Raw genomic sequence first — 27049 nt, 5'->3', positions numbered from 1 at the left:
TGGATCATCCTTTCCTAAGACTTCTGGCATATGTTTTGTTTTTGCCTTCTTTGTTCAAAACTGCTTACTTTAAAATAAGTTCCACTGAAACTGTGGAAAGCTCCTTCCAAATAAATATGTTTATTATCAGAGTGCATGCACAGCAGAAATATCAGAAGCTAAAGAACTAGCAGAAGACCAACTCATCAACTTGCTGGGAAATGAAGCAAAGAGCATCCATACATTTATAGGGATAGAGGTATTTTGTTCTTCAAACCAGTTTGTATCTGTGACACAAACTCTAAATGCCTTTTCTGAAAAGGAAAAATGCAAAACTCTTTATACCCACCAGCGTGTGATTAACAACAAAATGAACCAGCAAGAAGGGTTAAGAGATAAGTAAATTAATAAGTAAGTAAGTTTTTGTCTACCTTTTGGTCTGGATGTCCGTTTTCTAATTCTCATTTTAGGTAACGATGGCCAAGAGTAATTAAAAGGTGCATCAGAATCCGAGTCCATTTTTTTACTTTTATTTTGGCTACGCAAACCCCTCTTTAGAGAGTGCTGCTGCTGTTGTGTTGAGCAGCAAGTCAAGTGACAGAAAATAAAAAGACCCAAGAAGGAAGGATCAAATTGCCCACTAAACCAAGAAAGAAAGAAAGAGAGGCAGCTGGGGTCTGTTCTCTGCAAGCGTCAAGTATGTGGACAAATATTAAAGCAGACACAGCCAAGTCAAAATCTGAACAGCCTGCAGTGGGGCTACTGCATCCTGGACGGCAGTTATAGGAAAGGTCACTGTGTGCCAATGAATCATTAACTCACCTTTTCATTTTCCAAATGTAAATGAAGAATAATCTTGAGTTGCCAGAGAAGAACTCTCTCTCGGACTCTCTCTCTCAAATAGATAACAAAAGACAGAGGGCTTTTCTTTATATTAAAATGTTAACCTGCATTTGGTCTGCAGTACGTAAAATTATTTTCAGCTTTGAGGTTTATAAAGAATCAAGGAAGTCTAAAGGGAAAATCTACAGTCAGTCTGTGAAAGCTAAAGTTTTCCCTGGCTTCTGTCCCTGCCACAAACATAGCAATTTCCCTTTAGAATCTATAGCATCGGTAGATCAGAGACATTTGTGGGTGAAGCAGCAGCTAAATTATGGAATTCTTATCCTTCCCGAATTTAAAGAGGGGGCATAGTTCTCCCTTATTATTACAAGGACAGAGGACCCACCTGAGACATTCTTTTTTCTAAAAAAATTGTGAAAACGATTGCTTTCTGTTCACAGTGACTCTCAGTTTGACAGTGAACCCGAAAGATTTTGGTAAGGTTGGCACCTTTACAGAACTGGCCTGCCCTCCCAGCTGTCTACAATAGAGCTAGTGACTAATTTACAACAAGTCTCCCATTCTTTCTGCAGTCTCCCTGAACAACTCATCAGCAATTAGTATTCAGCAGAAACTCATTACCCCTCCCCCATCGTTAACACTACACAAACTGCATGTTTTGTTTTGGGTTGTTGTTTTTTTAAGGGTTTGAATGTGGAAACACAAAAGCAGATACAAAACTAACAAGTCCACTGCTTGTTATTGTTTTTAACCAAAGTCCATGGAAAGTCACCTCACATTGTATGCATTTTTGTGTTCGGCCTAACAGGGAGGAGAATGTGCATATGGGGGTCAATTCAGAAAAGAACATGGCATATGAACTTGTTAACATTCCTCTACCCCAGGCATCCCCAAACTGCGGCCCTCCAGATGTTTTGGCCTACAACTCCCATGATCCCTAGCTAACAGGACCAGTGGTCAGGGATGATGGGAATTGTAGTCCAAAACATCTGGAGGGCCGAAGTTTGGGGATGCCTGCTCAATTATTTTTACAAGCAAGACCATGCAGGGCCATGTCAGTACCTAATGGATCAAAGGATTCCCCAACTTGCATATTTTTAACAGATCACTGAAACAATCACTGATATCAAATAATTCAGATACAGTTAAAAAGATGGAATTATACAATGGTTGGGCAAGATGGCACCAGGAATTAAAATCCGTGTTTCACGAGCTTAAAAAACAGATATTATTACATAAAACTGATATTTTTGTAGTTTTAATTGTCTCAATTCACTCTGCTTGTTTTTCACAGGTTCACTAAATGCACCTTCAGGCCATTCTCTGAGCCACCTGACAGTAGAGGCAGAGCACAGCCATCACAGTAGTAGCCTTATACTCCATCAATTTGACCAATCCTATAATAACATACTGTATAGGGGCACGGGTGGTGCTGTGGGCTAAACCACAGAGCCTAGGGCTTGCTGATCAGAAGGCTGGCGGTTCGAATCCCTGCGACGGGGTGAGCTCCCATTGCTCGATCCCAGCTCCTGCCCACCTAGCATGTCGAAGTGTAAGTAGATAAATAGGTACCGCTACAGCGGGAAGATAAATGGCGTTTCTGTGCACTGCTCTGGTTTGCCAGAAAGCGGGTTAGTCATGCTGGCCACATGACCTGGAAGCTGTACGCCGGCTCCCTCGGCCAGTAAAGCGAGATGATCACCGCAACCCGAGAGTCATCCGCGACTGGACCTAATAGTCAGGGGTCCCTTTACCTTTACCTTTATAATAACATACCTTGCTAGCTCTCAGGGAAGTATGAATCTTTTATTGAAACATATTTTTTTAGAAAATATTGCAAAACAACAGTATATCCAAACAAAACCTTGTTACCATAAATAGTACTCTACTGACAATACATCTCCAACATTCTCATTGGCATTGGGACTATTTGGTTCTAGCAGTATATAGTAAATAGTCTCCACTGATCAACAGAGTATCCCGTCAGTTTTGTTCCTTCCCATGGATGCTTTCCCAAAAGGTCAGCTTATTCATTAACATGGCTTGCCAGACTCTGTACAACTATTCTTCTATTGTAGGTAAAACTTTCCTCCGCCGCCCCCCATACACTGCTAAAAGAATACGTGCTGTTATCAGCAACTTGCTCAGAGTTTTATGTATTTTCAGAACATAGGGCTTCAGGTAACCAGAGAGATTTGCTGGAGAGTTTAATTGCATACTGTGCCCCACTATGTCTTTGATCTTTCTAACATGTTCCTGTAATATAAACTCAGCCTTGCTCTAAGTCTATGATACGTGGATAAAATATGCACTGGCTTGAGTACATCTCTAGCCGACACAATCTAACTAAGCCCGGAAAGAGCATACAACCATTGACACAGCTATTTGTAAAAGTTGCCTATTCCTTGTCCCAGTTTCACCAAAGTACATCCACTGCAAGTTCAAAACCGCCACTTGCCAATCCTTTCCTCTTTTGCCTTTTTGCTTGTAAAAACAATCTCCATCAAAATATTCTTTACTTGCAAAGGTCCTCTAGCCAGGTCAAAATTTATTTATAGTTTCCTGAACTTGACTTGCAATTTGTAAATACTTGGGGAGGGATGGCAGGGAGCAATTAATCTATGTTACATTTTACATTATATAATTACGTCTACCTTCTGTAACCAAATCCATATTGCCCCACCCTCACAAATCATATGCAGTCCTTTTCCTATTTAAATGCAGCATAGAGCCGGTGTTAATAATGAAATAATGGGAGTTAACTGTTCCCATTGTTAATTCCAGAATTTTATAAATTCTTTGTCGCAATTAGTATGGTTTTTTTCAACAAGGTTCATTCCTACTTGTAGTGATGTCAGGTGATTATGTGCTCTGAGGGCCTGGGAGGTAGGACTTGACCTCTCCCTCTCAGCGCTGTGCTCTGGATCCCCTTCCTTCCTCAAGGCATGCTCCAACCACCCATCAGCTAACTTGTGGTGTAGGACAAATAAGCCTGGCTTCCTGAAAATGGTCTCCTGGGCCAAATGGTGAGAACTGGTCAGCCAAGTGTGGCCTGTGGGCTGGAGGTCCCCCACTCCTACTTTCATAGAATCATAGAGTTGGAAGAGACCACAAGGGCCATCCAGTCCCACCCCCTGCCAAGCAGGAAACACCATCAAAGCATTCTTGACATATGCCTGTCAAGCCTCTGATTAAAGACCTCCAAAGAAGGAGACTCCACCACACTCCCTGGTAGCAAATTCCACTGCCGAACAGCTCTTACTGTCAGGAAGTTCTTCCTAATGTTTAGGTGGAATCTTCTTGTAGTTTGAATCCATTGCTCCGTGTCCGCTTCTCTGGAATAGCAGAAAACTACCTTTCTCCCTTCTCTATATGACATCCTTTTATATATTAGAACATGGCTATCATATCACCCCTTAACCTTCTCTTCTCCAGGCTAAACATACCCAGCTCCCTAAGCCGTTCCTCATAAGGCATCGTTTCCAGGCCTTTGACCATTTGGGTTGCCCTCTTCTGGACACATTCCAGCTTGTCAGTATCCTTCTTGAACTGTGGTGCCCAGAACTGGACACAGTACTCCAGGTGAGGACTGACCAGAGCAGAATACAGTGGTACCATTAATTCCCTTGATCTACTTTAAAGGAATCATGGCAAACACACTCTGGTCCAAGTTAACAAATATTATGCTCAAATAATTTCTTGTTCCAGGCAGGATTTATTTATTTTTAACACAGAGCACCTTGCTTCCGCCACTCTCTTGCTGGTTGCACAGCATTATCAGAATAAGTTGTGAGAAGGTAGGTTACAGCATTAAATATGAAATCAGTAAATCTGTGGAATTAAGTGCACAATGTTGTTAAATGTGCAGCGTGGAGGATCGTGCCTTGGAGCAGAGTTTCAGAGTGGACTAGATGATTTTCAGGTCTGCATCAATTATTGTCACTCTCTGATTCTATTCAACAAACTCAAGATTAACTAGACATCCTGCGAACAAGCCTTGGCATATTCTACTGCGGTTACATAATATTCTCAGCATGAATTAATGGCACAGTTGCATAAGCGATCCAGTCTCTAGTTCAGACCAGTTCCCTGTAGTTCCAGCTCTGATTTAGCCTCATTACGAGCATTTTGCTATTTCCAACAACAGGAAAACTGCTTCAAACATTTCCCCAGACCCCAATTCAACATCCTAGACCCCAATTCAACATCTGCTTCCAGAAGGAGGCGAAAAATGTAGGATCAAGTTGGTCCGACTCACGAAGCTAATTCAACTGTTTTAGCTGGTCCTGGCTTCCTTGCATAGGCTCCAGCTCTATAGGGGCCAAGGGAGTTCTCTCCCCCCCCCATGGTGTATTTTTTTTAAGTGGGTGGGCTTTTTTGCTGACCCAGCCAGCTCTCTAGAATGGTTTTGAGGATTAATACACCTTCACCCTCCCCACCTGACAGCTCAAAATGTTAAGGTCAATTAAAAAGAATGATTTGTGTATATTTAGTACAAGTCAGTAAGTCAAAAGTAAACACAATATGAACAAGAAGAAAAGATAGGGAACATGAACAGAAACACCTCAGCTACCATATACAATAAAAGTATTGACTCCGTTCAGATGACCCTCCAAGTTAAGGTTTTGAAATGAGCTTGAATTCCTCTCTCAAAATGTGTTTTCCACTATCAGTTTGCAGCTTAGTGCCAACCAGTGTTTGCTGCAAACCATGGTTAACATTTGCCCTGCAAGTTAGAACTAGAAGCTCATTTCAAAGCCTGGCTTACAATTCTGGTTTGGAGAGCAAGCACTAATCATAGCGGCAAACCCTGGTTAGTGCTAAACTACGAACTTGACACAAAGGAATGACTGAGAGGGAAGGAGGCCTATTTCCATTATTTTACAAGATCATCAGAATTGAGTCATTGCTGGAAACCATGGAATACCTATTTCCCATACATTCTCATTCAGGGTATTTTCACATATGTGAGGGAAGGAGAGAGGGAATGAAAGCCTGGCAAAGAAGTGCACTGAATTATCTGACTAAAGGGTTTTTTTATGCAACCATCCTGAAGTTGCTTTTAGTACAGTTCTGGGAACTCAAACTGCGCGTGGCTACAGTTTCCTCATCTTTAACTCACCTCTCTTTTCTTCAGCGTTGAGGTTTGAAGGAGGCCAAGAAAAGAGAGAACATAAAGTGCCCACTTATTATTTTTCTTGGAAATAATTCTGTAAGCTCTGTTTATGCTTGCATAACCATAAATTTTCAGACAATAAAAGAGAGTGTTTTCTCATGTCTCTCTGCAATCCAAAACTTGCTTTCTTGCAACCCAACTCCCCATATTGATTATTTTATATATAGTACAGCATAAGATTCACAAACTCCGCTGTAACATTCTGGATTTTAAAACAGTTTTCATTATTTTGAAAATATAAGCATGTCAGGACTCGGAAGCTCCAGAGCCGATTCCATTAATAACTCTGAAACAGGACCAGTGTGTAAGAGAGGCGAAAGATGAAATCAGAATAGCACCAATGCAGGTGTCAACATCTCCGGGGGGTATCAACATACATTGAAATAAATGTGCCACAGAAAGACTCTTGGCACAGACAGAGCAGGAGCCTGTGCTCAACAAGCCTATTTCGCTCTGCTGCTTGCCAATTGCGAGCTCACTACATTAAGATAAGCCACGCACATAAAGATTCCTCTTGCCTTGCTAGCTCCTACCCTAAAGGAAACCATGGAAATGGCCTGTCCTAAGCCCCTTTTCCGCCATCTGTTCCCTGTCTTGTTCTACAAAACAACTTTCCACACTATCTGGACTGAGGCACAGCTATCTAAGTTTGCAGTTTTTGCTCCAGTTACCTGGGAGTAAGCCTCACAGAATTCAGTGTAACCCATTTCTGAGTAGCTCTTGGTTAGAGCTGCAGCCTAAAACTCTATTCCAAGCCAAATGAGAAGTAAACAAGTATTTCATTTGTGTAAAGATGACACAGGACTTCTGTGTGGAGTAGGGACAGGGAAACCCATAGCATTTTAAAACGGATTAACTGATTTACTCGAGGGGGAGGGAAGTAGATTTACGGTAGTTTTTTGTATCACGGGTAGGAAATAAAGGTAAGAGAATACAATACTGAAACCATGAATTTACACAAATTTCATTGCCACCCCAGAGGTTCACAAAGTGCAGCAGACCATCCTGTTGAATAGCTTCAGAGTGCTGAGCGATTAAACTAGAATTACTGAGGGAACCAAAAAACTCAAAAGACACAATCCTTTAAGTCTTCTGCTGCTACCCTGGTCACACCATGAAGCATGCCAAAAATTTGGCCTTGGTGCTTTTTATCTTCTGGAGTGCAAGCTGTGGTCGGCAGAATCTCTCACCTCCTCGGTAATACAAGCCAAGGAGCTCAGCAAAATAAAAAACATCAGCTGCCAGGTCACTTGAACAATGTAACTCTGTACGCCAGGCTGCTATTATCTAAAACTGTGCACTCCCCCAGCCGCCCTTATTTTTCAGCAGATACGTACCTCACATTAACACATTTCAATTTTTTTAAAAATGGAAAATGAATGTTCTTCTAGTTAAAACAAGCTTTTGCAACTTTGAAAATAGGTTGTGCATACATCCTCAGCCTTAGGATGGGGCAGGAGAGGGCAGTCAATTTTTCTTTTAAAAACATATTGCTCTTTTTATACTGTTATGTATAACACAACACCTAGTCTCAAGCACTTAGATATATGTGTAAAATAAAAGTTAGTAGTAAATCAAGCCACTATCCAATATCTGACCTCTAGATCAGTGTTTCTCAACCTTTTTTGGGCCACGGCACCCTTGTTCCATGAAAAAAATCACGAGGCACACCAACTCTGTGCCGCCCTCCCCTTTTCGGGGAGAAAACTGGGCCTGGGGTTCAATAGTACTGTAATCAATAATGATTGTAATGGTGGCGATGCAATCGGATCGTCCCTGTGACGGGTAGGGGGCTGAAGGCTCTTACGCCCCCCTCCTTTTGAAGCGAATAATATTGGGGAGGGGGTCAACACCCCCAGCACCTCACACCGCCTGCCCCCCCCTCGTCGATTACTATTATTCCTATTACCATGAATTTATTCGTCACCCGCCCCTCACCCTAAGGACCCAGGGCAGGGGTGGGGGGGCACTTACCGCCCACAGGAGGAGGCGGTTGAGGAGGAGGAGGCCTGCCGGGCCCCTCCGGTGGTCTCGAATAGAAGCGCGCCGCCGTCGCTGCACCTCACAGGTGCTCCCCCCGCGGCGGCGGCGAGCCTCGCCGCTTGCTGCTGCTGCCGCCGCCTCCCCTTCCTCCTCAGAGGGGGCTTCTCAGCCAGAGGGTCGCTCTGCATGCCGGGCGAGACCAGACTCGCCTCCGCTTAAGCCCGGGACGAGAATGGTTAATGGCGGCGGCTGAGGGAGGAGGGCCGCCCGGCCGCCTCGGCAAAAAAAAAAAAGCCGTTTGAAAATGGCGGCGGGAGCCGCGCCGGCCAATCAGCGCCGCCGACGGCCGGTTGCTAGGAGATGGCGCGGGGTGCGAGTGGGGAAGAGGCCTAGCTGCCAGGCCTGAGGTCTTCTTCGCTTTGGGGATTGCCCTTCTCCCCAAATCGCCCTTCTCGCCGCCGCACTCGCGGCACACCAGCCAGCCTCTCGCGGCACACTAGTGTGCCGCGGAACAGCGGTTGAGAAACGCTGCTCTAGATCAGGCATCCCCAAACTCCGGCCCTCCAGATGTTTGGGACGACAATTCCCATGATCCCTAGCTAACAGGACCAGTGGTCAGGGATGATGGGAATTGTAGTCCAAAACATCTGGAGGGGAGGGCCGAAGTTTCAGGGTGCCTGCTCTAGATCTTGCTAGTAAAGGGTCATAGCTCAGCGGCACAGAGCATATTATTTGCATGCAGAATGTCCCATGGTCATTCCCTGGCTGGGAAAGGCACAGATGACACTGAGTTAGGTATATCAATATTCTTACTCAATATAAGGCAACTTCCTGTTTTCCAATACTTCAGAAATGCAATTGTAAGTGAGGTTGTCCATTTGTGAATGCTACCCAACTCTCTAGGGATGCGAGTAGCGCTGTGGGTTAAACCACAGAGCCTAGGGCTTGCCGATCAGAAGGCTGGCGGTTCGAATCCCCGCGACGGGGTGAGCTCCCATTGCTCGATCCCAGCTCCTGCCCACCTAGCAGTTCAAAAGCATGTCATAGTGCAAGTAGATAAATAGGTACCGCTCCGGCGGGAAGGTAAACGGCATTTCCGTGCCCTGCTCTGGTTCGCCAGAAGCGGCTTAATCATGCTGCCCACATGACCCGGAAGCTGTACGCCGGCTCCCTTGGCCAGTAAAGCGAGATGAGCACCGCAGCCCCAGAGTCATCTGCGACTGGACCTAACGGTCAGGGGTCCCTTTACCTTCACCCAACTCTCTGCAAGCTAAAGTAGTTCAACGGGGAAAAGAGTTCTTGCTCAGCCACTGTGTTAGCTAAATTCCCGAACCACAATCTGTTATCAGGGGTAGAAAACATGGTGCCCTCCACCTGTTACGGACTGCAATGCTATTGACCATCGGCTATTCTAGCTGGGGTGAATGGTAGTTGTAATCTGAAACATCTGCAGGACACCTCACTGGCTATCTCAGTTCTAAATGAATGCAGTTCAGTGTATCATCACCTCACCTCCCATGTAATCTGGGCCTCAGAAAGCACACACCAAAGAAGCACTGGCCATAGCTCAGTGGCAGAGCATGAACTTTGCACGCAGAGGTCCCCATATCAAGCTCTGCCATTTCTAAGATGCAGCTGGTGTGAAAGATTCTGAAGAGTTGCTGCAAGGAAGAACGGTAAAGGGCTCCTGGACGGTTAAATCCAGTCAAAGGTGACTATGGGGTTTGCAGCACTCATCTCCGCTTTCAGGCTGAAGGAGTCAGCGTTTGTCCACAGACACTTTTCCGGGTCATATGGCCAGCACGACTAAACCACTTCTGGTGCAACGGAACACTGTGACGGAAACCAGAGTGCATGGAAACACCATCTACCTTCCCGTTGCAGCGTTACCTGTTTATCTACTTGCACTTGCGTGCTTTTGAACTGCTGGGTTGGCAGGAGCTGGGACTGAGCAACAGGAGCTCACCCTGTCATGGGGATTCGAACCTCCATCCTTCTGATCAGCAAGCCCAAGAGGCTCAGTGGTTTAGACCACAGCGCCACCTGCAGGCAAGGAAGAGTAGTCAACACTGAGCAACATGGCCTATCCTACACAGACCTACTCATGGCAGGAGGCAATTCCGATGAAGAGATTAATGCAATTCAATGTATAATGGACCCACAGAACAGAAAAATCTCACCTAAAGTGCGTTATAGGTAATAATTAAAAAAACAATGGAAGAAAGTTTCCTAATACATCAATTAAGAGCAATATTCACACTTAACTCACTTCAGTGAATTAAATAAGAAATTAATGCCTTCTCTTTTCCCTCGGTCTCAGCAGAGCCCTCACGGAAAAGACCGCACACAAGATACCTTCTTATTCTCTAGTTATGGATTTGCAAGGATCATGAAGGGGTTTGCATGGAATCCTGCTGAACTGAGCAAGGTTTAAGCCCTGCTCCTCTGCTGATGCATGGGAGTGTAATCTTGCTGCCTTGGCGGCGCATGCCTGTTCCTTGGTGAGAAAAAGGGGTGTGCAGCTGATGCAGGAATTAACTCTATCCTCCCACTTATCAGCTGGGCAAGTGGGAGTGGTTTGGACAAAATGGCCCCACAGGCTTATTTTGACTCCCTGGTGAGCATGTTGCCCACCTCAGATCTACACTGATTATGGCAGTGGGTCGTTTCCAGACGTGTCTGAAGATGCCAGGGATTGAATCTAGGGCCTTCTGTGTGCAAAACAGATTTTTCTGCTGCTGAGCTACAGCTTTCCATATATGAGTAAAAGCAAAGATATGTCACTAAAACAATTGTATGTTTATAACTTGATTCTTTGCAGAACATAACTTCCTGCATTGTGTAATGGCATAACAATGTGGCAACAGACTACAGGCAGTGATGTCGCTGTGACAATCAGAGATCATGAGAGGGTCCCTGTTTTGCAGAGCTAACTCAAGATCTTCTGCTGCCTGAGGCCATTTTTTGAAAAGTTGTGTCTTATTCCAGATCCCTACATTGGAGGAAAACAACCCTTAAAATAAAGGACCTGAAGTACTGTAAAACAAAAGGGGCTTCTTGCATTTGTATAAATGAATAGTGTCCTCCTTGCATAAAGAGTTTCCTTTTGGCAGAAAAGTCTTACTGTTGTCTGCGATGGAAGGTCATAACAGCAGAATGTTAATCCAATGGAAGAGATCTTGACAAGCTTTTCAAAAGAAGCCTTCAATTCCTAATATTCTTTCTAATTCCTTCTAATCAAAAGATGTTCTGTTAAGTGAGACAGCAATGCAGAAGAAGAGGGGAGCCTTATCAGCTTTACAATTTATAATAACTCGACTTGTACGGTAATATTAATTTTATGACATAGACACAGATACTTTGTCCTATCCCTCCCTAGTTTATTTATTTCTCTTGTTCTTTTCTCTCTGGACATTCCCCTGATGCCATTATCTCTCATTTTCCTCATTCCTTTCCCCTGATTATTGTCATCTTTCCATTCCCCCCCCCAGTCCTGTCGCCCGCTGTGCTCTTTGCTTGCCAAAACAATTATGCTTATTTATATAACAATGCCCAAAAAAGAAAGAAACCCAAAACAATGTTGTTTTTCAAAAAAAATGTCAAGCTATTTGGTGTGATAATACTGCAGCATTCATCTTTTATTAAGGAACAACTCAGTTTAAAACATGTGCGGCATATTTTCCATTACAAATAAACCATCACCATGCCCTACCCCTTTGCAACAGCTCAGTTACTTTTAAGAACTGCTATACCAGGCATCCCCAAACTTCGGCCCTCCAGATGTTTTGGACTACAATTCCCATCTTCCCTGACCACTGGTCCTGTTAGCTAGGGATCATGGGAGTCGTAGGCCAAAACATCTGGAGGGCCGCAGTTTGGGGATGCCTGTTCTACACACTGCCTTCTGCGCTGCTTCCACCAGATGAGTCCAGGGATAGAGAGTTATTAGGAGACAACTCTTCCCCTCTGTGTCAGGCCTTACCATGGCTGGCCTGCCCATGAGGTGGACTGAAGAATCCGCCTTTGGTGGTAGAATCCTGAGGAGCGGTGCCCCCACAGGTGTCCCCACCCACCGCTGCTGCCGTTGCCATGCAACCCCAGTAGGCAAGGCTTCTGCAGGCAGAGAAACCTTCCCATTCTGTTTCAGGTGACACAAATTTGCAAATATATTATACCTTCAATGAATCTGATCTCTCAAAACTGAAAAATATGTAAACAAGCATTTATGTTAATATTTGAAATGAGTCATTAATATGTTGCTTAATAACATGCTGGTCTTTTGTGACTGAAAATAGCTTAAACAACAAACAACAACAACAACGGTCTAATCTTACATGCTTAAATGTGAGACTGCACAGAACTACTAATTAGCATCCATAAGGAGTCATTCAGCTCATGCTCTGTTGGAGCACATTATTTCCCATATGATTTCTGTCTTGCACGCAGAGCTTAGGATAGAGCCTGCCTCCCTGCTGCCTCCACTTTGAACCAGGAAAGAAAACAATGGAGGCTGGAAGTTGGAACATGAGGAGGCCCAGAGACACGACACCTTCCCCCTGGTGGTCAGCCCACAAACATAGAGCAAGGTACTGGCCCTTTAAGGCAGCAGAAAAAAGTGGGAGGGAGACAGAGAAGGGAGACGAGTCTGCTCCGTTATAATCAGAAAATAATAAGGCATTTGGGGGGGGGGTGCTGAAAGAACACAGCTGTTCCTTACCTAAATCATCTTCATTTTCACTTGGCTGAATCACATGATCTCTGTAAAACTACAAAACAAATGGGAAATAGATTTTGTTCCAGCTTGGAAAATTTCAGAATGCAATGTGTTTTTCAAAAAACACTCACTGTATTTCACGATTGTTATTTTTTTATATATATATATAAAAATGTCATGCAAAATCACCCATGAAGAAAAAAGACGAACGTCTCTCTTAGTAAGCTCCGGTCTGATTTTCCCAAACAGCAAATATTAGGGGCTTCAACCATTATTCTGGGCCACTGGGAAATGTTTATTTCAAATAATGCAGAGGGTTGTCACTGGGGGTGTGGGGGGTGACATTGACCAGCTCTTTTCTTTTATAGGCATCAGATAAAGAAAAAACACACCCAAAAGCTTTTAGGTGAACAACCTATAATTTACTCTCAAAAAGTAAACAAAATCAAAGCAGACCACAGAACATCAGAGCCATCTGCTCCCTGTGTAGTCTAATTCATTCCCCAGTGTGATTTAAAGACATGGGATCTCTTCTATGAACCACTCCCTCCCATGTCAGATGCAAACACATTGGCCAGAATCCAGCCCATAGTTGGGCCTGCTGGAGATAACTGTTCTGGTTAACTAGGGGCCACCATCAAATGACCATAAATGCAAGCTGTAAAGGCTGGCCCAATAGGGCAAGTCCGGTGCTGCCCCACCAACCAGTCTCCCCTGAGCCAGTCCCTGCCCGCTTGCCTTCCTTTATCACAGTGTTGCCCTTGTAGAACTCAGCAAAGAAGAGGATGGAAGATGAAACTAGAATTAATTGGCTCCACCTGCCATTGGCTCTGGCTCAACCTACCATCTGGGCTCCCTGCCTTCTGCCCCACCAGCTACCACTGAAGGCAAGGCACTCTTACAGCAAAGAAAGGACTAGAGCTGAGTGACAGAACACGTTGCTTGCAATGCAGTCACCAGCCAAAAAGGGATCACAGGTAACAGGGAAATATGCTGAGCTAAGACAAAGGAGTGCCACTGAGGGGGTCCAACTAAATATAAAGCAGCTCCACAGAGCCCCGTATTCTAAGACGCATAGAATAAGATGGCTGTGTTTCAGCTGTTCCTCCTGCAAAGCAAAGTTAACTGCAGCATGTTTGATTTTGGACATAGTAAATTATTGCCATTGACTTTATGTCACAACAAGATAAATAGAAGTCTCTGCAGAACAGAGCTGCAGTTATAAAAGCCCATAGTTCTCAGAGGCTATTCCTGCAGAATATATGCCCAACTAAAATATGACTGGTCAGAATGTGTGTAGCTTTGTATCCCAGGCCAAAAAATAATAAAAAAATATTACTTCTTCCCCCATAGCAAACCATACGGTCTGGATGAATGTTGAAATTACTCAGGCAGCTTATATATTTCTCTTGGAACAAGAAGAGAAAGAACTGCTGCTTGGAAGGCATAAGCCAACTTCATTTTCAATCCTGGAAGATGCTGTACAAGAACCTCAGTGGATTTAGCCATTCATAAAATGATAATAGAACTGTACCTTTGGATCTTCATTTTTGAAAGCTGGCTCTTCGGAGACAAAGTCCACGGGATCTATTTAAAGAGAACCCATTTTTCCATTAGGATTTGGTGGCTGCCAATTGTGGAAGTTGATTCTCCCCCCCCCCTCCACAAACACACACAGACACACAATGAAAGCGAGAAATAGAAGGATATACATAGACCTAACAATGTTCTTTTACGATATAAGAACGGCTCCCAAAGTAGCATGCCTGTGGTTGAAATACTAGACATTTCTTCAACAAGCTGTTGTGCTGTTTTAATGGGCTGATTGTAAACAAGCTCTCTTTTTTCCTTTAAAGGGGTGTGCTGTGAAAATACATGCTGAACCCTAAACTAGCCTTGTGGATTAATATGTATTTGTCGAACTGCACAGACTGCCACGGGCATTTTATAGCACTGTACACATGAGATCCTGATTTTATTATCGAAGAAAAAAAAGGGAAGGCAATTTCATGCATTTTAAAAGCTAACTCTTTGCCTTTGACTACAGGGAACAATTGTGACTACAGTATTATTTTGTTTCCTGGCTCCTTTTCAAAACTCTGAAGGAAGGACATACTGCACCATATCCATATTTAATTCATTTTCCTACAGCCACAGACAGTGCCAGCATTATGAAAGAGAGACATGAATATTCTGTGCCTAAGCACATTTTGTATAATCTCCTGTTCACCCTACAACCTATGTGAGTAGGTAAAATAAATGGAGTTTTAAAAAATGAATGAATAAACTTAGCTGGTACCTTGTTTAATGTTTAGTGGGGGGGGGGTTGTAAACCACTATTTACAATCAAGTGATATATACATTTTATTAAACAAAAAAAAACTTCTTTTAGTCATTTTTTATTATACTTCTCTTGTTTCGTGGGATGGAAATCTATCATTTTTTTAAAAAAAATACTCTTACCAACACTTTCAGATATTATATAAAAGCAGGCAGGGGGAGGAAGCCCAAGTGAATCATACTGCTTCTTTGCAACTTCCTATGCAATATCCAAGGAAAAATGCTGGGAATTCAAAGACCTAGAGAAGAGTGGGAAGTTCTGCCTGTAACATGAAAAGCTGCTCTAAAAAATAGCTGAAATGTGCTGCTTTATAAAAACAGGTGATCATTTTAGTGCTTTAGTGTCTGTGTATGATTTTTCAGCCTTCGTTTGATCCACAGTAACAAAGTGCTCGTACCTTTACTTCGGAGGAATACTATCGGTACCTCCATTCTTAACAGTGCTTCATTTTACATCAACTTCCTGGCCTATGTTTTTGCAACAAAATTAAATACTCATGATAGTGTATTCAATTTTTCCCTACAATGTGTTTTTCTCAGAGCCAACAGCCAATAGCATCATTTCTAAAGACCAGACCTTTTTATATAGGGTCCCAGAAATCAAGGCACAGCAGTCACTTAGCAATCTCCTGCTACATGAAGATTTACATCTAACAATCATATTCTGCAACAGGGTCAGCAAACTTTTTCAGCAGGCTGGGGGCCAGTCCACTGTCCCTCAGACCTTGTGGGGGGCCGGACTATATTTTGGAAAAAAATATGAATGAATTCCTATGCCCCACAAATAACCCAGATATACATTTTAAATAAAAGGACACATTCTACTCATGTAAAAACACCAGGTAGGCACCACAAATAACCCAGAGATGCATTTTAAATAAAAGGACACATTCTACTCATGTAAAAACATGCTGATTCCCGGACCGTCCGCGGGCCAGATTGAGAAGGCGATTGGACCGCATCCGGGCCCCGGGCCTTAGTTTGGGGACCCCTGTTTTACAATGTAGAAACACCCAACTGGCATGCCAACAAGGGGTGAATGCAGACTGCTCTGCCATCCATATCTAGTAGACAGAACACTTGTTATCTTATTCTATGTTCAGGCTTCCCTCCTAAACGCTGAAAGATTCAGCTTTGATCGCCCACCTCCAGAAGCCTGAAGGTGGCAGACTAAGGCAGGAAGCAAGAAAAGCACCAAAATGAATTGCTAGTGACAAATTGCTGGAAGTGCAACAGAGGGCAATGCTGAAATGCTTCTGAGCATTAACAAGCTTTTTATTCTTTTTCTTTTATATCCACCAACTAGACGGGACGGGGGGGGTGGACTGCAAGAGTCTGACACAGTAATGTATAAGTGCCACAAACAGTGGATAAAATGAGATAAAGAGTGCTTGCAGACAAAAAAAGAAAATGCTAAACTTTAAAATTAATGTGCAGAGAATGGTTACAGGTAGGTAGCCGTGTTGGTCTGAGTCGAAGCAAAATAAAAAAATTCCTTCAGTAGCACCTTAAAGACCAACTAAGTTTATATTTTGGTATGAGCTTTCGTGTGCATGCACGTATCTGAAGAAGTGTGCATGTACACGAAAGCTCATACCAAAATATAAACTTAGTTGGTCTTTAAGGTGCTACTGAAGGAATTTTTTTATTGTGCAGAGAATGGTTTACTATGTTCTTCTAAATACTTTCCTGAGGACTGGATTCTAAACCAAATTGCTATTTGTCATAGATTTCCTCTCCCTTAAAGGACTCATTTAGCAAACAGAGTGTTTTGTTAATTAAAAGTGTATGACTGGAATTTCAGCCTCACTCATTCTGGATGTGATTAAGTTATGGGAGATTCACTCTCATGAAAAGGGGAAAACAATTGCTAAGCATATTACTCCTGTGCTGTTCCTAAGAAAGAAACAACACAGAAATTGTGACCTTGAAGCCTTCCAGATGTTGCTGGACAACATCCCACAATCACTAACCATTGGCTATACAGGTTCCCCACCCCTGCAATGTAGTTGTTGTTGTTGTTGTCATTGAAATTTGTATACCACCTTTCATCTGAATATCAAGGGGGGGTTCACGACGTAATACAAAATAAGAACATAACACACATAACAAAACAATAACAAAATAAAACAATAACCCCCTTCCCACAAACATATTTAAAAGCCCATAGAATGTTCATCAGTCAAAGGCCTGGATATAGCGAAACGTATTCACCTGGTCCCTAAAGATATGCAATGAAGGCGCCTGGCAAGCCTCCTTTACAACTTACATTGACTCTCTGCAATGATGCTTCACATCTCCTTTGATCCAAAATAGTTCCCTTATGAAACCAAACGAAGGACCATCTCTAATTAGAACATTTAAAGCCGCCATTTGATAGCCACTTAACCCAAGTAAATTTAAGTCCTACTGCGAGGCCTGCTTCTGAGTAACATGTGTTGTGTCTGTATCCGCAGGCTGAGCTTTATATGTGCTATACTTTTTTCCTGCTGCATTAAAGGAATGTAAAGTGAAGAAGATTCCTATGCAAATGATGAAAAATGAATAACTATGAATTATTTCCCCCTCTTGGTTTCTACGTTATACAGTAATCTTTTGTGGATATCAGTCTCCAAAAACTCTGATGTATGACAATGAGGCAAACACCCAGAATCTTGATGGAATCAGTTCTGCCTTGTGAAAACCGAGTTTCGAAGTGATGGGAGTGAATCTCATGAAATTACAAATATGCCCTCAAAATTAGGGAGGCAAAAACTTCATTATCAAAGCTACCTGGAAAAGTGCTATATACTGTATAAAGGTAAAGGTAAAGGGGACCCCTGACCATTAGGTCCAGTCGTGACCACCTCTGGGGTTGCGCGCTCATCTCGCATTATTGGCCGAGGGAGCCGGCGTATAGCTTCCAGGTCATGTGGCCAGCATGACAAAGCTGCCTGTGGAGAACCAGAGCAGCACATGGAAATGCTGTTTACCTTCCCGCTGTAGCGGTTCCTATTTATCTACTTGCATTTTGACGTGCTTTTGAACTGCTAGGTTGGCAGGAGCTGGGACCAAGCAACGGGAGCTCACCCCGTCACAGGGATTCGAACCGCCGACCTTCTGATCAGCAAGCCCTAGGCTCAGTGATTTAACCACAGCGCCATATGCCCTCAAAATTAGAGAGGCAAAAACTTCATTATCAAAGCTACCTGGAAAAGTGCTATATACCGTATATATATATATCTATATCTATATCTATATCTATATCTATATCTATATCTATATATATATATATATATATATATATATATATATATATATCAATCACTGAAATAGCATCAGTGGAATTCTGCCCTCTTCTGGCATTTTTGAAGAATTTACAGATGGCTAGTATATGGAGTCAAAATATTTAGATCCTAACATCTACAGATTTCTGTGTAGGGCCCACTTGCCTTATCCAAAAATCTGTCCCTTATATCCCAGCTCTGTTTGAGTGTCCCTGGTTGTCCCTCAAGTTGGTGAGCTTCATTCGACATCGACATGAAACTAAGCCTTTAGTTCAGTGGGCATCTTCTACCATCGCCTTTAAACATTTGCCAAAAACTTTTCTTTGCCAACAGGCTCATTTTCTGTGGTCGCTAATGCTATGTAATTTTAAATATTCATGTGGTTTTTACTGTTATGTTTATACTAGTATCATGAAGCCCATTAAAATAACGGGTGCTAGAGCAGACCTGTTGCTCTAGCAACCTCAGGGACATGTGCAGAGCTGGGTCTGCGCTCCAAGTTCCAACGGATAGAACTGACCCGATGGGGTGGGAGTTAGGAGAAGGCCTCACTTTCTTTCCTCCTCCACCGAGGCCAACAAGCGGCCCTACGAATTCCCTTCCCGGACCTTCTTCCTTTGCTGCCTATGGCAGCCATTTTGTGCTGGCACCTACAACACCTCATTTTTATTTTTACCAAAAAGAAAGCACTGTGTGGGTTTATATATTGTTGCAAACTGTTTTGGTGGTTTTTATGAAATTTTGGTTTATACAAGTATTTTATTTAATTAATAAATAAATATAGGAATCACAAAGGCACATCAAAACCCCTCACCCCTTCTCTATCAGGGGAAAGGGGAAGAGCGTATGTGTGTGAAGTTCTCTCTCCATACATACGGGAGATTCAGTTCCACAAATGCAGCATGAGAAATGCAATTTTTGGCTTGAGAAGAGAGCAGCAAATCCAAGCCAAACTGCTGGAGATTCTCTTCCCCCTTTCTGTCCCACACCTTTTTTTGCTCATATACTAGGATGATCTGCACTCAGACACCTATGTTGGTCCCCTCAACTGGGATTGGGTCATAGTTAACAAATCTTATCAGTTATATCACAGTGTTCAACACCAGGCCAGCTTCAGGAAACTTAATTTTCTCTATAGAATGTATATTCTAATGACTTTTTAAATCTTTTCTATACACAAAGTGCTTTATAACGCTGTTCTCCTTTCTTCCTTGTAACCATCCTGCAGTCAAATTATTAAAAGCTATTCAGTTCAACAGCAGCATGCACCTTGACATTTACTCATGAGATTGCTTTCACCCCACATTGCCTATGTACTGAACACTTTTCTGGCTGTACATGAAACAAAAATGATTTCAAATGTATTTTGCACACCTAATTTGTGAAAATGCCACAGTAAGGACAGAAAACCCGTACCTTCTTCAGAAGCTGTAGAATTGCAAGGCATCTGCACTCTTTTCAAGGTCTCAGCTTGCTTTGGAGGAAGATTCTTTAAAATAAAATAAAATAAACAATCATCTTGTTATTTATTTATTTAGAGATGCACATCCCACCTTTAATCCGAAGACCTCAGGGTGGGTAACAACAAAATGTCAGTAAGATACCATAAAATCTTAAAAGCACAGGAAACAAACTGGAAAAAAATATATTGGTTGTATGCATACTGAATAAATTTTAGATAAAACAAACTGTATCTCCAATATCACATACGCAAAGCAAACTCAGAGAATAATACTTTTAACATGCTCCAGAAGGCCGTGGCAGTGAGGTGGTAACCTCACTGGAGTTAAGAGCAAAAAAAACTTACACAGAAAGCTGCCTTTTACAGAGTCAGACTGACAGTTTGCCTAGTATTGACTACACTGATTAGCAGCGCAGCTCCAGGGCTCCAGACAGGAAATCCTTCCTAGCCCTACTGGGAGGTGCCAGGAACTGAACCTGTAACCTTCTACATGCAAAGCAGAAGCTGTGCCACTGAGCTATAGCCATTCACCTGTGGCCAAATGTCATGTTATAAGAACTATTTGTAATGATAGCCAGACTGCAATAGTTTAAAAGACAAGCTATGTCAATATGATTCCAGCTCCTATTTTGATATACTTCGAATTTAAATATATGAATACATAAGTATTTAAAAACATCCCCCGAAGAATGCAAGTAAGTAATTTTACAAGGATGCTGCAAATTTTGTTAGTTCTCTATGGCTTCCCCAGGAGCCCCACAAATTAATTAACTCATTCATATCATAGGAATGGATATTAATTTAATCAGTTAAAAAGTTTGTACAATAGCAGTATTGGCCCTTGCCCATTTGCCAGCAAAAGGCCATTAGTCTCTCCATCCCTGAGTGACGGAAAGTTAATGCCTTTGGAAGGCAGCTTTCCCTTTTGGCTGGAAAGACTGGATTCTTCATCAGGATTTCTGTGTAAATCTGTTTATTTACAAGTTGAGGACGAACAAGGATGAAAGCACAACTGGCGCTCTATTCAAAACTGAGGGACGCAACCACCATAGTTACATAAAGCCCTGAAAACACACTCTCTCTTTGAAGCCTTTCCAGCCATCTTCACTCCGAGGAGCAAAAAGGAGAAAGTGTGTTGCCCCAGATCTTGCTTCCTTAAAAGGAGGCCTCATTTGGCATGTCTGGGCCACTCGTCGCATTACTTTTATTATTTAAAATGGTATAATGTTTGGGAAGATGGGAGAAACTTAATTTGGGAATGCTAAAAATGTGCTTTATTTGAGACACGTACTTTGCTGGAAGTCAGGTAGATTCAGATCGCTTGGATCTGGTACACCCCTCCTATGGCAATGAAGAGGTGGTAAACACATACTTTAAATAAACAAACAAACAAACAAATGAAATACATGGCATCGTTTTCCAAATATCTCTGATATGGCCAATATTCAAGGATGATGAGAACTGTATTCCAGCAATATCTGGAGAGCTACAATTTCCCCATTCATGTCCTATCCTCTTTGCCTATTCTATCCCAAACCCATTTCTACCTGATTCTCCCAGCTCCTGCCAGCTTTTTCTCAGGGGCACTCTTAAACTTAGGCAGCCAAATGAGTGTTTATTTACCATCTCTCTCTTCCAAATTCTGAGCAGCCTTTGCTGCTTGTCTGCCCAGGACATCCTGTTTATTCTTTGTACTGTGGACTCAGTCAGACATTTCCTACTAATTTTCTTGAACTGTATTGTAGAAGTCATATTGCTGGCTAGGGCACAGTGCAGATCTTTTTCTTAAAATATGCATGCTGCCCCCTTTACGTACATGAGGGGCAAGAGTGGTAAATTGCATACCAACTCCTCAGCCTTCCATTAGCAACATTTTCAGCTATGCTGCAGTTATACTCTCTGCCAACAGCTGTTTCGATATTTACCGCAGTACCCAAGAAAAATTCTGCATCTAGCCTATTTTCGTAGAACTATTTATTATGAAATTTTTATTGCTTTTCGTTTCTGTTCCAATTGGAAAGATCTGTGCCAGTGCAGATAGATATGGCAGTCCAGAGAAAATCAGGGTCTCAACTGGAATCAATGGCCATTGCATTCAGGCTCCACACATACATGTTTGTAACTTAACTAGTTAACACATCTCATGGCCCAAGTCTACAAGCAGGGTTTCCCCACATCTAAGGGACAAGAGGAAGGGAGAACACACAGTTAAGTCACTGTACCTGACGACAACAGAAATCTCATCTGTTCTGATTTGAGGATACATTGCAACCCAAGAAATCACAGAAGCCAATTGTTTTTAATGTATTTTATATTACAATTAAAATGTTGCAAAGGTAAACATTGGGCCACAGCCTCATGAATTACCATTTGTTTACTTGCCTAGGATGTGTTGCAAAAGCCTCTCAATGAGCATCCATGTAACAAGCTATGAAATGCTTGCTCGTTATTGCTTTCCCTCTCCCAGCTTTGCAAGGAGAAGGAGTGGAGACTGACAAACATCCAACACTATGCTCTCTCTTCCCTCCGCAATAAGTGCTAAGTTTAAGGCCAAAAGAGTCAATGAATCTTCCAGGAAGTCTAACATAACAGCAGGTATGGAAGTCTCCACCACTATTGTCTCTGGGTCAAAGAAGAAACCAGCAAGGAATCTGTCTCTTTGCCTAGTTCCCTGCAGCACACTGTGCAAAAAAAAATCACAGGAGCTAATTTCTACCAGGAAGAGCAATTCAACTATCATATGTGAATAAACAAATCTTTAAAAATTCTACAAAAATAAAAATACACTTCTGTGTACTGCTGTTTTGGCACTTACCTTGTGCAGAAAAGCTCTATCCCATAAATATTTCCTGAAGAGCTGAACATCAGATTCTAGCAAATGGTCTGACGTGCGATTAAGCGTCAGTGTCAGAGTTCCTGATGAATGAGCAAATTGTAGGAGAGCAGCCTCACCAAGCTCCACTTTAGAAATCTCAGATGGGTGGCTGGGCTGCCTCCTGAAAACAACACGTTCAATAGATTAAAAGAAGAGTGCAAAGCTCAGGAGGCATGTAATGCAAAAGGCATGAAACTCCTCGCTCTCCGTGGCTTCCACCTTTTCAGTGGCTATAACCTATTCATGGCAAAAAATCTCAGGCCAAAATAGCATGAAGGAACCACAGCGAGCACTGTTTTTCCAGGAAACCTTTCCCCATGAACCCACAAACTGACCTTTACCCTAACAGAATAAAATAATAGGAGGTTTGACGCCTGGTTTTCTCTATTATTTGTGAGAAGACGCATCTCACTTTCACATGAACATTGCCATTTACAGCAATCAAGCTGAACTGGCAGCCAGGAGGCTTATTAGCATATTGCAGTGCACAACAGAGAGTCTTGAGGGAATACAGCATTGTTTGAATGTTCCAAACAAGTGAGACATTCAGAACAACATGTGTGATAACAGAATTAAGTCATTTTCTCATGCAAATAAAAGTATGGATAACGTCTCATACAAACTGTGTACTGTGCAAAGCCAGAAATAAAAGAGCAATGTTGTTGAAAGAGTGGGGGAGGGAGCAACTAAATTACTTTTCTTGTTTTTCTATGTGTGTGTTTTGTATATGTTTCCTAACAGTGTCATGTGACGATTTACCAGTGGACAGAGGCAAATATGTGGCAGACCAAATCAGCAGCAATACATTGCATGGAGCCTAAAAACTATTCTGTCCCAATGTATTTTGTGAACAGCTGAGAGGACTGGATAGAAACGGAAGGAGACAACATAAAGTGACAAAAAGAGCTGTATAATAACAGAGTAGTCAGTAGGGTAAGATTGTGAGACAGGCTAGCAAACATAATGCTAATCTGCTGCAATAAAATGAAAGGGTCTTAATAGCACCTTAAAGGCTAAGAAATGTCAACTTGGCATAACCATTTATAGACTAAGAGTCTACTTCAGGCATAGGCAAACTCTGGCCCTCCAGATGTTTGGGACGACAATTCCCATCATCCCTAGCTAACAGGACCAGTGGTCAGGGATGATGGGAATTGTAGTCCCAAACATCTGGAGGGCCGGAGTTTGCCTATGCCTGGTCTACTTCATCAGATGCTAAGAGCTGATAATGCAATTTAAAAATCCAATCCATTTATCCATGTATCGTAGTGAGAAAGTGTCCATAAAAAACCCCTCTAAATTTCCTGTAGAAACATGTGAAAATAAATGCAGTGCAAATCAAGCACATTTGCTAGGGGATTAACCTAAAATTAACCTCATCTGCCTCTTCTTTGATACCCCTTCTTTGTCTGCCCTGTTTCCAACTGTGACTAGGATGGGATCTCCCCCCTTCTCATTTTTATACTTGTTTCATTTTAGTATCCAATCCAAGGTATTGGTTGAACATGAAAGAAGCATACACATGAAAGAAGCTATTAAATCTGGCCCATAGCATAAAAAACTCACATGAAGGCATACCACTTACCTGGAAATGAGTTCAACAAGCCTCAAGTGCCCATTCTGTAAAGCCAAGTCCAAAGGTGTGAACCCATCTTCATTAGGTAGAGTGATTGCAACTGTCCCACCTGGCTGGCATAACAGGAACTGGGAAAGTTTAACCAACCCCAGTCTCATTGCGAGATGAAGAAGTGTTTCTTTGCATTTAGATTCTAAAATTTAAAAATGCACATGAATGCATAAGAAATCAACTCAGGGTTTGTTTGTTTTTAATTGATCATTTGCATGTTTCAATCGAACAACAAGCATCTACTGAGACCCAGAGTAGTTATAAAAATAAAATTCCACATATACAGAATCTCCATGCTCTGTTGTATTCCTATTTTGCTGGGAGACTTGAGAACATCACTGAGTACAGCCACCGCCTTTCCATCCCCTTTCCACTTGGTTTTTTTTAATTGCCAAGCATTTCATTTTTCTGTTGGAAGCCGCCCAGAGTGGCTAGGGAAACCCAGCCAGATGGATAGGGTATAAATAATAAATTTATTATTATTATTATTATTATTATTATTATTATTATTATTATTGCTGAATGCATGTAAGTTACCGTACTTTCCATGTATAAGACTAGGGGGTTTTTTAACTAAAAAATAATGTTAAAAGGGGGTAGTCTTATACACAGGGGCAATCTCCCCCATTTTCTTAATTCTGAGTCCCCCAAAATAGGGGGCGTCTTATACATGGGGGGGGGGTTATACACAGAAAAATACAGTAAGTGCACATAAATTGCGGGTTCACTGTACTGAAACTGCAGTTGCAAATACATTACATTTAAACTAGCAAACACCTGGCAACTTTACAAAGATTTGTATCCAGTTGTGTCTACACAACCATAGAAGACTCTTTCCTCTAACAGAGACATCAATGGGCAGAAGGATGAGGAATGTGATTTTCACGATCACCCCTTTCTGCTGTAGCTCTATCCCAATTGTTCTGTGGAGTTACCGGAATAGATTTTGGGAGGGTGCAGTGGACGCTTCATTCCCACCCTATAAAAAAAAATGGCTTCTCCTACTTCCATTCACAGAAACCTCCACTGGACTAAAGAGCCTTCTGTGAACAGAGGGACACAACTAGATACCACCTAGAGGTTTTTGCCACATGTACACAAATCAAGAAGGTGCTGCAACCCAATCAGCACACCTGAGGCAGGAAAAAAAGTTGCTCTGCACCACCTCAAATCACATTGGCAGAGTTAGGTATGTAAAAAAAAGCCTAAGAGAAAGAAGTTAATAACAGCCAATGAGAGGGGTGGGAGGAACATAACACCACAGGCAAGCATGTAATTGTGCCCATTCTTCATTCTTCCAAGATTCCCACTCACTTCAGTGGGTGTATGGGACCACAATAACTCTAGGATGAGATATTTAACTAGAGTCAGTTATAATTTATACTGCATTTGTTGAGAATGCTTCCTTTTTCCTCTTCATAAGAGTTCATTATATTCATTGTTTGCTCTTTATATAGAACAAAGGGGCCACTTATTTATTAAAATTAAAAACACCCATGTCAACATTAGCTGGCAACTCGGTGCTGTTTTCCCTAATGCCTCCTATCCCAGCCTTCAACCAAATTAGTTTGGTGGGCTGTCCTTGTTCTGCATGTAAGTACCAAGTAATCTGACACTTTAACTTGTCCAATGAGTCCTTCCTCGGTCTCTAAGGCTCCGTTCTTGCATCTTTCTTGGCTCTTGCATTCCTGAGGCTTCTGCACTGTTTACAATGCTAAATCAGGGTTGCCCAACTGGTGGTGTACAACGAATAGTGGACCATATGCTTCTTTTCATTCTGCTCTGTCTGCCTGTGTCCTTTTAGCCCTCCACTTGCAAGCATGGCCTGAGGCCCAGGAAGCTGAATGGGAAGCATAGAGGCTCGCACAATAGACTTGTGTCAAGAGCAATGAAATTCCACTAGGGCTAGATGCCGAACTTCACCCCAAGCTCCCACACTGAAGCCAGGAACATAGCACAGGCTAATGGGATAGGTCTTTGTGGATTTAGAATGCAGAATAACTTCAAAATGGGGAAAACCAACCGCAAAGGCACCCCTTTGAGTTAAGCACCCCACTATCAGCCTTTCCTGGCAGAAGTGCACGGTATCAACTTAGGCATGAGACAGTTACCATTGGTCATTGCTGATTCATGTATTAGCTTTGCACGATTGAGGTGGTTAACACTGCAAACATAACAACAATCTCAAAAGTAAGGTGCAATGTAACATATTCCTTTGTTTAATTTTGACTGCAGATATGTTCTGTGCTTTCCTAGGTACAGCAATATTTAAATTTCCATGTCTCCCAGCTATGTTATGGGGCAGTTCCTCGGTTATTATAAGAAATTATAGGTATCAATAGTGAAACTGTACATGTGTTTCCCTCCCAATTATATAGCTTAGTAACCAAAGCTTCTGTGAAAAATAAGGAGCTTTTGCAAGCTGACCTTGTAACCAGTGTAATAGGCATGTGCTAATATTAACAGTAACAGTGACGTTACAAACACAATACATGGGAAACGAAAGGGCAAATTTTATTCTTATCCATGCACACCGTTCAACACTCTCTCTTTGGCACTGTGCCACTGCCTTTTCAACTATATTGTATTATGCCTTTGTAAAGCAAGCCAGATAAAAACTGCAGTCAAATAAGGTTAAGTCTAGCATATGGGTCTTTTCATATGTATTCCATGGACATAACACAAATCATCCATCAAACCTGGTTTTCCAACCAAACAGAACCCACTCTCAACTTTTATGAAAGAAAACTGCATATCTAAAAGAACATCCAGAAAGTTAACAGA

At 42.3% G+C, this 27049-nt stretch overlaps 1 protein-coding gene across 4 annotated transcripts in view; it reads right to left on the bottom strand.

Moving 5' to 3' along the window:
* The window catches only part of ARHGEF28 (Rho guanine nucleotide exchange factor 28), a 142361-nt gene that overhangs the window by 69498 nt on the left and 45814 nt on the right, over positions 1-27049 (bottom strand). For 2 of the 4 annotated variants that reach the window (XM_035099489.3, XM_060280226.2), the window contains exons 5-9: positions 24224-24407; positions 22579-22759; positions 19718-19790; positions 14230-14282; positions 12699-12747 (exon numbers count right to left, since the gene is read on the bottom strand). In XM_035099489.3, coding sequence (XP_034955380.3) covers positions 12699-12747; positions 14230-14282; positions 19718-19790; positions 22579-22759; positions 24224-24407 — 540 coding nt within the window. Of the gene's footprint in view, positions 1-410; positions 737-12698; positions 12748-14229; positions 14283-19717; positions 19791-22578; positions 22760-24223; positions 24408-27049 lie in introns of those variants that run through there. The other 2 variants (XM_060280227.2, XM_035099495.3) reach the window with 2 other exon arrangements.

The sequence above is a fragment of the Zootoca vivipara genome, chromosome 10 (assembly GCF_965207765.1).
Source record: "Zootoca vivipara chromosome 10, rZooViv2.hap1.1, whole genome shotgun sequence".
In the NCBI taxonomy this organism is placed as follows: Eukaryota; Metazoa; Chordata; class Lepidosauria; order Squamata; family Lacertidae; genus Zootoca; species Zootoca vivipara.
The sequence above is the reverse complement of the archived record's forward strand: the minus strand, read 5'-3'. Positions and strand labels throughout refer to the sequence as shown.